This window comes from Anguilla anguilla, chromosome 3 (assembly GCF_013347855.1).
Source record: "Anguilla anguilla isolate fAngAng1 chromosome 3, fAngAng1.pri, whole genome shotgun sequence".
Taxonomy (NCBI): domain Eukaryota; kingdom Metazoa; phylum Chordata; class Actinopteri; order Anguilliformes; family Anguillidae; genus Anguilla; species Anguilla anguilla.
This window is the reverse complement of record NC_049203.1, coordinates 24970605-24984217: the sequence shown is the minus strand read 5'-3', so window position 1 is coordinate 24984217 and position 13613 is coordinate 24970605. Positions and strand designations below refer to the sequence as shown.

Below are 13613 nucleotides of genomic sequence, written 5' to 3'. Positions count from 1 at the left end.
TCTCACTCTCCATCTCCTACTCTTTCTATTCATCCCTGTAACCCTCTCTCATTCTCTCTCTCCCATTTCATGTCTGTTTTCTCTATCTTTCTCACTGCATCTCTTTTCTCCTTCCTCCTCACCCCTCTCTCATTTTTCCTGATACCCTTTCTCTCTGTCTATCGCAGCCTCACTGTGTGCTATTGGCCTCGAAGGAGAACTCCGCTCCAGTGAAGCTGGGAGGCTTTGGGGTGGCCATACAGCTGGGGGAGTCCGGATTGGTGGCAGGAGGTATGCAAAGCATCATGGGAACTTTCCTGTGTGCCCTTCACTTGACTCCTTACTGTTCAGTGATGAATAGACAAGTCTGTCTTGGAGAGAAAATTAGTTTCAGGATCTCACGTCAACTGTCCAGATAATAAATGATCCCGACAGACTCTCGTAACAGTGTGTGTTTGGAACCCTTTAGTGCTGTATTAAAGCTCTGCATATATGATATATTTAAATCCAGGTCCAATAAAAATAAATGTTTATTAATACACATATGAAAGTGTTTTCCACATAGAGAGCATATGCTGTTTGAAACATGATGGAGCCATAGTGCTGTTATGCTGGTTTTAAAAAGTGTTGTAGACAATGTCAATAATAATAATAAGGAGTTCACATTAGGTTATTGAGGTGATCTTAGTTCCTTTTCTTCACATTAACTAAATAATCTGTTGGAGGTTCATTTGAGTCATGTATTTAGATTTTTGTTCTCATGTTCTCAGTGGCTACATGCATGACTGGATTTAGTCATTTATGAATAAATATGGTTGCCAGTGTTCCTCAAGTAAAACTTTGTGCAGCATGAAAAGGGAGTGCTTCTTCTTTTTCAAAAACCTACAAGTGAAAATATGGTTTTGCGAGCATATTTTTGGAGCGTGTGCATGTGTGTATGTGTTCATGTGCACTTGTGTATGTGTTCATGTTGCACTTGTGTTGTAAGTCTTTTGCGTGCTCGCGAGCATGGAGTGTGTGTGAATGCGCGCTTGGGTGTTCACACGCGTGCCTGTGGGTGTCCTGTAGTTTGTGTACCTGTTCGCAGGGTGTGATACGTATTCACAAACCTGACTCTCCTTTAGGCCGGGTGGGGACCCCACACTTCATGGCCCCAGAGGTGGTGAAGAGGGAGCCGTATGGAAAGCCAGTGGATGTGTGGGGCTGCGGGGTCATCCTCTTCATCTTGCTCAGCGGCTGCCTGCCCTTCTACGGCACCAAGGAGCGTCTCTTCGAGGCTATCATTAAGGGGAAATACAAGGTAGTAGTTTATTTACATAACGCTCCTCTCCTTCCTGCCAAATGGTCCTTAGAGCTCTCGCAATACTCACACCTTGCCCAGTCTATAAGGTGGATAGTCAGGCAAGCAGTCATTTTATACATTTGTTTGTGCATTGCATCAGTTATATATAGGATCTTGTATTTATATTTCTTAGGTTTCTGTTGTGGTCACTATCTGCTGTTGTTAGAGGCTGTGACCTGATGTTCAGCAGCTTGAGAAGGCAGTGGGGATGGATAGTTAAGGAACTTGGTTGCAGGATTGATTCCTAAATGGGGCACTGCCATTGCACCCATGTGCAATTAATCCAACATTAATTATTTCAGTAAATATTCAGCTAAATGAATTCAATTTATTTGACAACAAAAAAGTATATGTATATGTAAATAGTTTGCCTTTTTGGCTACAGTTGGTGTAGCCCTGTAGCTGTTTGTGTCTTTCTAGAAACATCTTGGTACTGGCAGTGTCCATGTTCTACCACAAAATGTGCATCAGTAGTAGCTGCAGCCATCAAAACAGTCTCGATTGGCTGAGAGGCTGGAGAACAGTACGATCAGAACAGTGCACTGACCGTTCCCCGCACTATGGGGTGACCCCGCCCATGCGCAGCCCAGCATTCTGGAAGCTCTACACCCCTCTCAAAGCGCGGCACGCGCGTCTCCCTTGTGTGTGGCTCCTTCAGATGAACCCCCGGCAGTGGAACCACATCTCGGAGAGCGCCAAGGACCTGGTGCGCCGCATGCTGATGCTGGACCCCGCAGAGAGGATCACCGTGTACGAGGCACTCAACCACCCCTGGCTGAAGGTATGGGGAGGGGGTCGGCTGTCTGGAATAAGACTGAGGCGTCGAGTTGGCTCTGTGGACACAATCAGGCTAAAGGGACAGAAGCTGTGTCCGAAAATGCACATTGCAACACTTCTGGCATGTGTCGGCTGGCTAGCTAAACAGCTGTTGCAGAATATTGAGGATAGACACAGAGTAATGTTGATATACTCAATTCATCATTTACAGTTCCATTCTGTTTTATCTCGCGCATGCATAGCTACAGGTAGATTCACAGAAACTTGCTGAATGATACTGAGGTAATGGGTGCAGTTTATCCACATGCTGAGTGTTTATAGAAGCCGTTACTAGGGCTGTCATCGGCAGTGTGTTCCTTTAGTGGACTGCCAATCAGATGTGATATGTCCATTACAGAACAGACATGTTGAGTTAAACCTCCTGTTCTTATGTTTACAAATAAGACTGCATCAAAAAGAAAATTACCATTTCACTGTACATAAATTGGAAGGAATTTTATTATTTTCCTGTTTACAAATGTGGGGGAAAAAGCAAGTATGCAGTATATCTTTATCTTCTCTGAATGAGTACTTCACATACAAGAAAAAATGGATTTCTCCGGGTCTTTCTCATTAGATGTAGTTGAATGTGCAGGCCAAAGTCTCATTTAATATTTCATGACTAACAGGCATATTTCTAAGCTAAGACATAAACGCATAACCCTCAGAAGCTCTGCAATTATCATGTCCGCATGCTAGCACTCGCATGTCCAAGGTTCAGCCTGGCAGCGTTCCTGCCATACAACATAGGTACTGCCAAGGGTGGACAAATACAAATATAAAAGGACATAATAAGGAATGCATTAAATAATGTTAAGAGGATCGAGGAATGTTCAGGCACCCAAGCTTTAAATATGAAGGTAAAACTGTGAGTGAGGCGGGGCCTGAGCCAATCAGATCCCAGGAGATCTGCGCCACTCAAGGCCTTACACAGGGCATGTAAGACATCTGATTTTTCAGAACCTAAATGTCTAATACGGGTGTAGGACTAGGGTACCTCATAAGAGGACGTGTCAAGATAAACTTTTGCTGACCTTGTCAGCTGATAGCAGTCGAGAATGTATAACAATAAAGCCCCAATACTTTTAGCCACGGAGACTTTTAGGGTTTAAAAATCAATACTTCCTGATAAATCTAGAAAATATCACATCTCTGTTTACACTTCACAGTAAGGTTTAATTGTTCCAAACACATTGAAACCCATGGTAAGGAACATGTAAAAAAAAAATAAAAAAATAAGCATTTTTCTCATTTCCTGCTTTCACTTCCATTTTATAAAATGAGATACGAAATGTAATAACTATCCACAGGCTGCAGAGAGCAAACATACAAAGGAGAAACTGAAGTTTTTTTGTTTTTTATATTCATTTTAGTGGAATGAGTAAAAGCTTTTAGCCATAGCTTTTAAGGAAAAATATACCCAGGTTTTTTTTTTATTTTTTATTATTTTATTTATGGTTAGGTGCTTTCCCTTAAGGCCAGTAGAAAGTAAAAAAGTGATGTGGCATGATGCTGGGTGTTTTCCTCCTGATAACTCGTCCCTCAGGAGTTAGACAGTGGCCTTTATTTGGTCAGAGAGGTCCGTTGAGAGCAAAGCTGTCTTTTACAATGCCGCCCTGAGAATACAACAATGTAACAAATACAACAAAGAATAAATTTGAATATCATAAAAAATTGTGTAAACATGAATATTTACAGATAAAAAGATCAAATGCACCAAACGCAAATACAATTTCAAAATCATTTAAAAGAAGCCTGAAACCCTCAATTTTTATCGGTCTGTTCCAATTTGAGTGTAGCCTGTTGCTGATTTTGTTTCAAAGGTGTACAGGTAAATGCAGTCTTCCCTAGTTCAGTGTTCTCACAGGGGTTACAGAGAGTAAAATATTCCTGCGAGCAAGTAGTGTCCAGTAAATCTAAACTGAAAAAGGGAATAGATAGAAAATACAGTAGCAGCTTCTCTACTGTAACACTCCTTTGGAAATGAACATAAGGCAGAGGTATACACTTTGAGCACTAAGTGAGGTCAAGTCGCCTTTCTCAAACCTTGTACAGTGGTGTGTTCTAAAGCTATCAACTATAATAAACTTGAGTGCCCTATGATAAACTGCTTCTAGTGGTTTGAGGGTGCCGGCATATGAATGCATATATCACCATAATTCAACACAGGTAAAAATGTTGCTTATATAATTTCTAATCTAGAGGCTTTTGTTAAACAGCTTTTGTTCATATAGAAGAAAAAAAACAATTCATATTTCTGTTTTTTTTCCCACATGTTGAGTATTTTTAATGAAAAAATCTTAATCTAACCATATACCTAAATACATATAACACGGCTTTCTGAATGTCAAAGCCTATGTGTAAATATTAACATTTCTGTGATGTTTCCCTTTAGATCTACTAAAGAGCATATAATTTGTCTTGGCTGGGTTATGCATAAATTTAAGATCTAACATAAAATTTTGAATAGCATGAAAGTTAGCATGTAAATTATTGAAAGCTTTGGCAACTGAGGGTGCTGTATAGTAATGAACAGAACTATCTGTAATCAGTGAGCCAAGATCATTTATCTATAAAGTGAAGAGCAAAGGACCTAATATGGTACCCTGGGGCACCCCTTTGGAAACCTCAAGAAAGATAGTCTTGATAAATCAATAAACAAGGGAAGGTAATGCTCTTTTGGCAATGTTCTGTCTTGTTTATAACTTAGTGTTGGTAGATTGCTGACTCCCAAAAGCCAAGTTCCTATTTGACAGGGTAGCAGTGTGAGGTTGTATAACGGTTAAGGAGCCAAGCTTGTAACTGTGGTTACAGGTTGGAAACCTAGGTGGGGCGGTGCATTGTTTCTGGGAGCAAATACTTAACCTGATTTGCATTAGTAAAGTATCCAGCTGAAGAAAGGGGTTGTATGTACAACATGCAAGCTTTGTAAGTCATTCTGTTTAAGTGTATGCGCTAAATGCCTAAATGTAAAATATGTTCATTGTGAAGTCGTTGTGCCCTGTGGCATGATATCAATAAAACAGACTGCTGAAGGTGCGGTCGATATGTTTCTGTGCTGACCTGCATGTTTTCTCCTCATAAGGAGAGGGATCGCTATGCCTACAAGATCCACCTTCCGGAAACTGTGGAGCAACTGAGGAAGTTCAATGCCAGGAGGAAGCTGAAGGTGAATTTAACTGTTACTCTAAACCCCACCCCCACCTCTGGGGTCATGTCGCTTAGCTCCTCCTACTGTGAGCAAATTCTATCACATCAAATCACCCTCTACCTGTTCCCTGAGCTTGTCACTCTCCAGTGGTTCTGCCCCCATCCAACCATTAGCCTTTCTGACATCAGCCTATATCAAGCTCTGAAGGCATTGAGGAACAAATTATAATATTGTAAACAGTCCAGTGGGTTCACATTAAATTCAAGTCATGTGGACAGGTGACCAACTTTGCAAGTCCAGTGCAGAAGAAGCATATCTTTTCCAAACAATTATTATTTTAAAAATCAATAAAGAATTGTTACTACTCTCTCTTGCCATCAGTACAATATCAGAAGTTTTCTTTTGCAAAGTCCTTCAGTGTAATAGCAAATGAGCAGAACTGTGCTGCTGTTGCATTTATTTTCCTGATTCACCTCCATTTTTAAAAATCTCATCCAGCACAGAGTCGAGTTCACAGTCGTAAGGAAGCCTAACATAATTGCAATGTGTGATTTGTCATTATTTATACTTTTTCTGCTTTGGGAAGATAAAGGTATGGATTATCACATGGTTAGCTGCTGTAGACACTCTTTCCACAGTTCAAAGCACACCACTCTAATCAGTTTCTAATCAAAGGCCTCCATAAGAAGAAGAAGAATGGAAAGGGGATAACTTTTAAGTTCGTTTTAAAAAGCCAAAGTTGAAATACGCATGTTAGCTTGCAACAGTTATAGCTAAGAGAAAACTAACTAATTTTAGTTTGGGTTGTACCTGCATTGATTTTAACGTTACTCACTTCGTTAGAGATTTTTTCCATTAGAAGCTTAGCAAGAAAGGGATGGTCTGTACCTGTGGCAGCTGTAGCAGCCGAACCCAACTGCAAGTGTGTTCAGATTCTGACCGTTCCATCAGTGTTAATCAAAGGGAAATCCTTCAAAAAAATAATAATAATAATAAATATTTCAAGAAAGCTTAAAATCTGTAGGAGGAGTAGCGTACAGAAAACGGATGTGGAATAAGAAGAAGGAATAATAAGGAGAACATAAGTTGGCTTTTTCAAGCAAACTTAACAATATTAATAATGAATAAGATGATGATTATTACCATTGTTTATTTAGGTATTTTCAACATCTGAAAGAGCTGAACAGTGCTCAAGAGCAATAAAATAAATGCAGATGCAATGAACAATATGTTAGTATCAACACATCAGTTGCGCAATGCAGATAAAATAATCTCGGAAAAGATGCCTGGACTGCGGGGTTAAAACTTGGTACCTGTCATGACTAGTTGAGCAGGGTGATGAACAGGAAGTGATGTCATCATGCTGCTTTCAGGGTGCGGTGCTAGCTGCTGTCTCCAGCCACAAGTTCAACTCCTTTTATGGTGACCCCCCAGAGGAGCTTCCAGACTTCTCTGAAGACCCCACCTCATCAGGTACAGTTAGCTCCTGGTATGGGTCAATGCGTCCTGTACATGGGGGCATTGTTGTGGAAATGGTCAGAGGACCCGTGCGTGCGTTTTGCTGGCTGTTTGGTTATGTTATTTGAAATCTTAAGAAATCACTGTAAGCTTTGCAGGGATTAAGTGTGTTTTTTCCCCCAACAAATATGTGTTCTCTTTTGTTTATTTTGAGCAGTCAAACTGCGCATAAGCCTACTGAGTTACTGCACCCTGTGGTGATAAGGCACGTTTGGATTGGAGTGCCTGCTTCCTCTTTGCTTGTTTGTTTGTTTTAAGATATTGCCTGTGCTCTTTTTTTCCTGTTTTCCTAGAACTTGTTTTTAATGTTCTATTCTTGCAGAAAGTGAAGTTTCTTTTCTTATAAAGAACTCAAAAACTCTGCTAATTAAATAGAAACGTCTTTATGTTTTTTATTGTAATCGGCTGAATTGCACTTGATTTCCCATCTCCCATCTCTCATAATAAGATTGAGTAAGAGCTTGCAGTCTGTCTGAGTGGCATCAGTTAAGGGGTCGAGTGGCAGCTCCCTCCCTCTCCAGTTTCTATACATGTCCTGTGAATGTGCCCATGTATTAAGAAAAACATCCTTCCTGCTTCAGGCACAAGCTTCCACTTCCTGTTTTCCATTGGTTTCCCCCTCAAACACCTCAGCGAAACTCTAGGCTCTGGAACTTCTCCGGCTAGAGCTTCTGCTTATTGAAGTCTGGGGCTGGATTTTTTGCGGAAATGGAGAGGCCGTCGTCGGCGAGTCCTGCTGACTCTGCCCTTTGCCTCCGTCTCCTCCGGGAACTTCCTGCTGCTTTGACCTGCTGAATATCACATGGCACTGTTGCGAAACTGTCCAGCTTTCAGGGGCTGAGCCGTTTCCACAAGGTGCCTCGTCCACTTTTAAATTTACATTATCTGAGCCAGAGCTGTGGAGGCTATTACCCACAACTGAATCCCAAGCACATAACGGCTCCTCCAGCAGCATGGAGCTGATTATTACCAGCAGTGTGAGCAAGAGGACACACTAGAGCAGCTGATGAACAATCAGCAGCCTCCATTGTGTTATCTTCCAGCACACCTGCTGTGCTTGCTTTTCACTGGGAAAGAAGTACTAAGCAATGGAATCTTTTGGGGGTTTCTTTTTCTTCATTTTTTGATAAAAAAACTTCACAGTTTATTATTTTTATTTTTAATTGTCTGTTTTATGAATATGCTGTACAGCGCACGTCTGACTCAATGCACATTTACGTAGTTTTAATTATGGGCCTGCAGTTGAATTAATTTATGCAAATTGAACTGAATATGTGCTGCTGTTCTGGAGCACCAGCCCTGCCATTTTTGTTGCTGCAAACAGACTAAGCTCTAGTTTACCTTACTTGACTAAAGGTTTTACACAATATTACTGCATGGCCCTATTCAAAATATATCAAAATAAATATATTTAGAACAAACTCTGAGCTGGGGGAGACATGCAGCAGATTTCACTATACTGAGTTATTGCTGAACATTCTGCTACGTGACTAATTGTTATTAATGTATATAGTGTAATGTTATGGTTTGTATACTGAATAGAAGGTTGTTGTCAGCATGTATTTCCTCACAGGTAGACTGGCTGTAGTCTGCTAACTCTCTCTGTTTTCAAAACTGAAAACTGTCTGTTGTTTGTCCTAATGCTGCCCCCCTGCTAGGACTGCTAGCTGCAGAAAGTAGGTATCCCCTGTTGCTACAGAGTATTGTAATTTAACTGTGTGGATTTGGTATTTCACCTCTGACTCCTCACCTATTTGTCGCCACCAATCCTTTAATACTGCCTTTGTGATGTCATTCTCCAGTGCTAACCAGGACGGTGCAATGCCTAATCTGGCTAGTGCTGTAGTTTCCCTGCATTGGAGATGTGCTTTTATATGGCCTATATAACATGTTTGTGTTACCATTGATGCAATAGAAAATTCACAGCGAGACGTCACTGCCCAAGACCTTTGAATCATGCTATGATTTTAGACAAAAGTTTTAGCTAATGTTATGGACAAGATGCGAGTGCACTGATAAAAGGTAATGAAAGTCACCGGTGCCGAAAACTCCTAAAAATCTTTGAAGATTATGTTTAGGGATAGCTTCAAACACATTAGAGTTGTGAGGCCAATATTATCAAGTCCTCTGTGGACATTGGTAATACCTACAGCTGAATGAACAGGTATGAACCAGGCGTACTTCCAGAATTTATTCCTGTTGTCAAGATGGGAATATAGGAAATGCTTTAAGGTGCCTGACTGGCAAGGCTGTTCAGGTGAAGTGTTCCCAGGATGTTAGTTGCAGCCTACATTCGGCCTGTAATCTAAAGGGGCATTACATGCTCAACAAAACATCAATCTGCCAGTTTTATGAAATGTTCCCTAGGAAATTTTAGTGAAATATTCTTGCAGCATGGTACATTATTATGGCCTGTCTCATTTCACTCGTTCTGAATGGTTCTTACTATCCTATTTTTACTTTTCCAATTTGTAATGTCTAGACTTATGTGTGGGCCCTCCCATTGCTGCAATGTCTTCCACATGTTGTAAACTAACCCAAATACATGAAGCATGGCTTAAATTCTTTTGGCCGAGCCGGGGATGTCAAATGAAAGTACTGATGGGCTGCAGTGTCTGTTGGCTTTTCAACCAACAGGCAATTCCAACCTTGGAAACAAGGTGTGTGGACTTTTTGGTCAATGCTTGATTTAAGTTGAGCACACAAGTGCTGACACACTTGTGGCCCTCCAGGACTGGAGTCCGTACCCCTAAGCTGTAACACGCAACCAGTAAAGCCCAGAAAAGCGGTACCAGTGCTCTTTGATCCACGATTTTTTGATTTTCCACTCTTTTTGCTGTAAATATGTTTGGGGTGGGGGGAGCGGAGTGAGACGATGACATCAAAGGTCAGAGTATCAGGATATTACTAGTATCTCTACTTAAATTGAAGCCTTTGTTCTGTGGTAAATCATAGCCTCACTCATGTGAAATAATAGTATACTCAGCATACCCAATGTAAACTTTAACTTTAGTAACTATACTGAATGTATCCTGAAATATAAAATAGCCTACTTCACCCTATGGTTTTTTCTTATGGATAGTTACACGCAACTTAAATCATCGTCATAGGGATGGCATGGTCATACGTAATGAAATTTGGGCACCTGCTGAATCCGGTCTTCCGCTCTCTTGGAGAGAACTGTGGCCTCATTCATTGTCCTCATTCAGCAGGGGGTGACCTTGGGTCCAATCTGTCTCCGCCCTGCATGTGACATACAGTATGCATTTGAAAAGGAGCGATGCCATTGGGTACTTCGCAGTGCAACTCAAACCTGGCCTGGAAAGCACATCACCTTAAATGGTGCTGTTGTCTGATGCAGTTCCTGTCATTTTTATCATGTCTTCTTTCTCATTAATGACTGGGTACTGTTGTTGATGAGTCTAACCGATCCTACTGTAGTGTGTTATTTATCAAGAAGGCAGTATTAAAATGGCTTGTTTAAACTTATCTGTAACATAATTTTCACCTGTACTTGCAAAAATCATCTACTCCACATATTGTGCATGCATTTTACTTTTACATTTAATGAACATGTAAAACTAACAGAAATTTATAAATGAGGAACTTTAATGTTTTTACTTTGGTAGTGAGAGTGTGCTGTTCTCTCTGTCCAAATAAGTCTGTATACTACTGCAACGATCTGAAGTGATACTGTGTCTACATGTAACATCACCCATGTGATCCTATTAACTCTAGCTGCTGTAATTCAAAATGTTAGTTGATTTCCCTTATTTCACGGTGTGTTAAAACTCTAGATCTACGTTTTCTCATATCAGGATCCATTTTTGATTTTAAGTATGTTGCCTGTTTCACTGGAAGTTTTTTATTCTTTGAAATTCGAGCAGTTTATGCTCTTGGTTTTAATGGGTTTAAAGTAAGCTCTGACTGGACCTGGGGTACTGAGGTACCTGATAGACTGGTGGTCTGAAGGGTGTGTGTGTGTGTGTGTGTGTGTGTGTGTCCGGGTGCAGGGGCTGTATCGCAGGTGTTGGACAGCCTGGAGGAGATCCATGCACTCACTGACTGCAGCGAGAAGGACCTGGATTTCCTGCACAGTGTCTTCCAAGACCAGCATCTCCACACCCTACTTGACGTGAGTGCCGCAGCACGCTATGCACGCTTGCACACACACTTAGATGAACACACACCCACTTCCACCCTGTAACATTTAATTTGACCTGTACTTCAACTCAGTTCTTTTTTGATGTGACAACCTGGAGAATCAGCATGGGTAGGGGATGCAAGGGAATGGGCAGCCAATCCTGGTTAGAGGGCCAGATGCAGAAAGCCAGTGACCATACAAAGTCTGGTGTGGAGGTCCTGTATCCTAGGCAGTGATACAGTCAAAATGGAAATGAAAATATTGTCTGTGTCCCTTGACCTTGCACTGATTATGGCCCTGTCACACTCATGAGATATACCCAAACACTGATGGTGTTGGCTACTGTCTATTCCCGGACGGCATCGATATGTCATTTCCCACTTTGTGGAATCAGCCATCATTGACACACACATTTTTGGACCAAATGTTACATTCTTTTCTACACAATAATATGTCTACACAATAATAATAACAATAATATCTTTGCAATGTATCTTGAAGATGTATGTAGTGATTTATGTTAGAGAAAAAGAGCTTGGCTTGACTGTACCAAAGTGTTTCACAAATGTGGGTGCATAAAAATGCTTGCCCACACTTTTCTCATACATCTACAGATTGTGTCAGATGTGTGGGTGTTTCCTTTATGTTGTTCATGGTTCTGAGACTTCCTCTGACCCCATGATGCAGTTGTAGATTCAGAGGTGCATCAAGCTATACAAATGTTACTTTACTGTCTCTTGTCTTCAGTTTAAAGAATGTTTATTTTGTTTCTGAGATTATTCAGGAAATAATGGCATATCAGGGAATTTCAAGACCAACTGTTTTGAATTTAAAATGTGGTTTCTGCCCAGATATCACCAATAATTTTTTGTGATTGGAGAGTCAGGCAACAGATGGCCACAATCTGAAAGTACACAAAACAACAAATTTATGACAAGAAGGCTGTTTGGGGAATGGAATTGTGTACATTGTGCACATTGTGTTCATTGTGTACACGCACACACAGTGTGGTCCTTAAGTATTTGGACAGCAACACAATTTTTATTGTTTTGTACTCCAGCACATCGGATTTGAAATGAAACAATGCATATGAAAGTGCAGACTTTTGGCTCTAATTTGAGGATATTACATTACATTCATATTGGGTCATCTGTGCCAGAAATACAGCCTTTTTATGCACGTTCTATGGTTTTTAATGTACTGAACCCTCTTTTTTTGCTAGTGTAGTCTTCTCTTTATGGTAATCTTTGACACTTACATCCTGGAGAGTGTTCTTGATCTGTTCGACAGTTGAAAAGGGGGTTTCCTTCACATTTAAAAATATTCTTTTGTTGTGGTCTTTTGTGGTCCAGCAGGATGTTTGCTATTGCTGAGCTCACCAGTGCATTCTTTCTTCTTAACAGTGTATCAAACAGTTGATTTTGACACACTCAATGATTTTTCAGCCTCATGATGTCCTGCTTTACTAGTGTTGACACTTCTTTAGTCCTCATGTTGAGAGACGACAATAAGACACTCCAAATGCAAATGCCACACCTATAATCAACTCTAAACCTTTGGTTAATTTCCTTGTGCATGAACTAATGATGCAATAACACACAACTGGCCAAATAATTATTTGGCTGTAATTTCTACACTGATCACCCCATAGGGATGTAAACACCCTCAGATTACAGCTGATAGTCTGCACTTTAATCTCACATTCATTATTTAATTTCAAATTCAATTGCATGGATCACTGAGCCACAACAACAATTGTGTCACTGTCCAAATACTGACAGACCACACTGTACATACATACATGCATACATACATACAGACGGATGACAAATTAAAGGAAAAACCTGAATAAGTAGAGAAACATGACAAATGCAGATGCTTCCATACAAGTGTGCTACATGATACAATTAAGCAATTAACATCCTATCGTGCTTTGTGGCATTTATAAAAATGACCAGGCCCAGCTGACCTCGATTTGGATCAAAATGGCCAGAGGAATCAATCCAAGTGACTTTTTAAGAGGGTTCATTATTGGGGCATGGATGGCAGGAGCTTCAATCACAAAGACTGCTCAACTGGCTAGTGTTTAAATAGGAACAGTGACTAAAGTTACATCTGCGTTTAGATCTATGGGAAATAAATCAGTAAATAGGGTCAGCTATTGTGGTCAGAGGTACACATTTGATGACCATGATACTTGTGACGCTAATGCAATATGCAATAAATAAAAAAAAATAGAAGAGCAACTCTTTCTCAGGTGACAGGGAATGTCAATGCAGGACGTGATCAGACTGTGTCAGCCAGCACAGTCTGTCAACAACTACATAGAGAGGGATAGTATAGTAGGGTTGCAGTGCATAAACCCCTCATTACAAAGACAAATGCACATTTGAGAGTTCAGTGGTGCAATAACCACAGGCACTGGTCTACAGATATGAGGAAAAAAGTGATATGGTCAGACGAGTCATCCTTCACCATATTCTCAACAAGTGGGCAAGTGCAGGTGTGGCATACACCAAGAGAACAGTACAGGCCTGAATGCTTGAGCCCTACAGTGAGGGGGTCCAGGGCTGAGTTATGCTGTGGGGGGCATTTTCCTGAAATGTTTAGTGTCCACTTGACCCCTTAGGGGGAAGGGTCACTGCAAATCAATACAAAGTTAT

General features: G+C 40.7%; 1 protein-coding gene across 18 annotated transcripts in view; it reads left to right on the top strand.

Annotated features, from left to right (window-relative positions):
- The window catches only part of caska (calcium/calmodulin-dependent serine protein kinase a), a 159287-nt gene that overhangs the window by 112562 nt on the left and 33112 nt on the right, over window positions 1-13613 (top strand). For 6 of the 18 annotated variants that reach the window (XM_035407833.1, XM_035407845.1, XM_035407840.1 and 3 more), the window contains exons 6-12: window positions 168-270; window positions 1104-1282; window positions 1980-2102; window positions 5223-5306; window positions 6662-6761; window positions 8465-8482; window positions 10820-10941. In XM_035407833.1, the coding sequence (XP_035263724.1) occupies window positions 168-270; window positions 1104-1282; window positions 1980-2102; window positions 5223-5306; window positions 6662-6761; window positions 8465-8482; window positions 10820-10941 (729 nt within the window). The remainder of the gene's footprint in view (window positions 1-167; window positions 271-1103; window positions 1283-1979; window positions 2103-5222; window positions 5307-6661; window positions 6762-8464; window positions 8483-10819; window positions 10942-13613) is intronic. The other 12 variants (XM_035407848.1, XM_035407846.1, XM_035407832.1 and 9 more) reach the window with 3 other exon arrangements.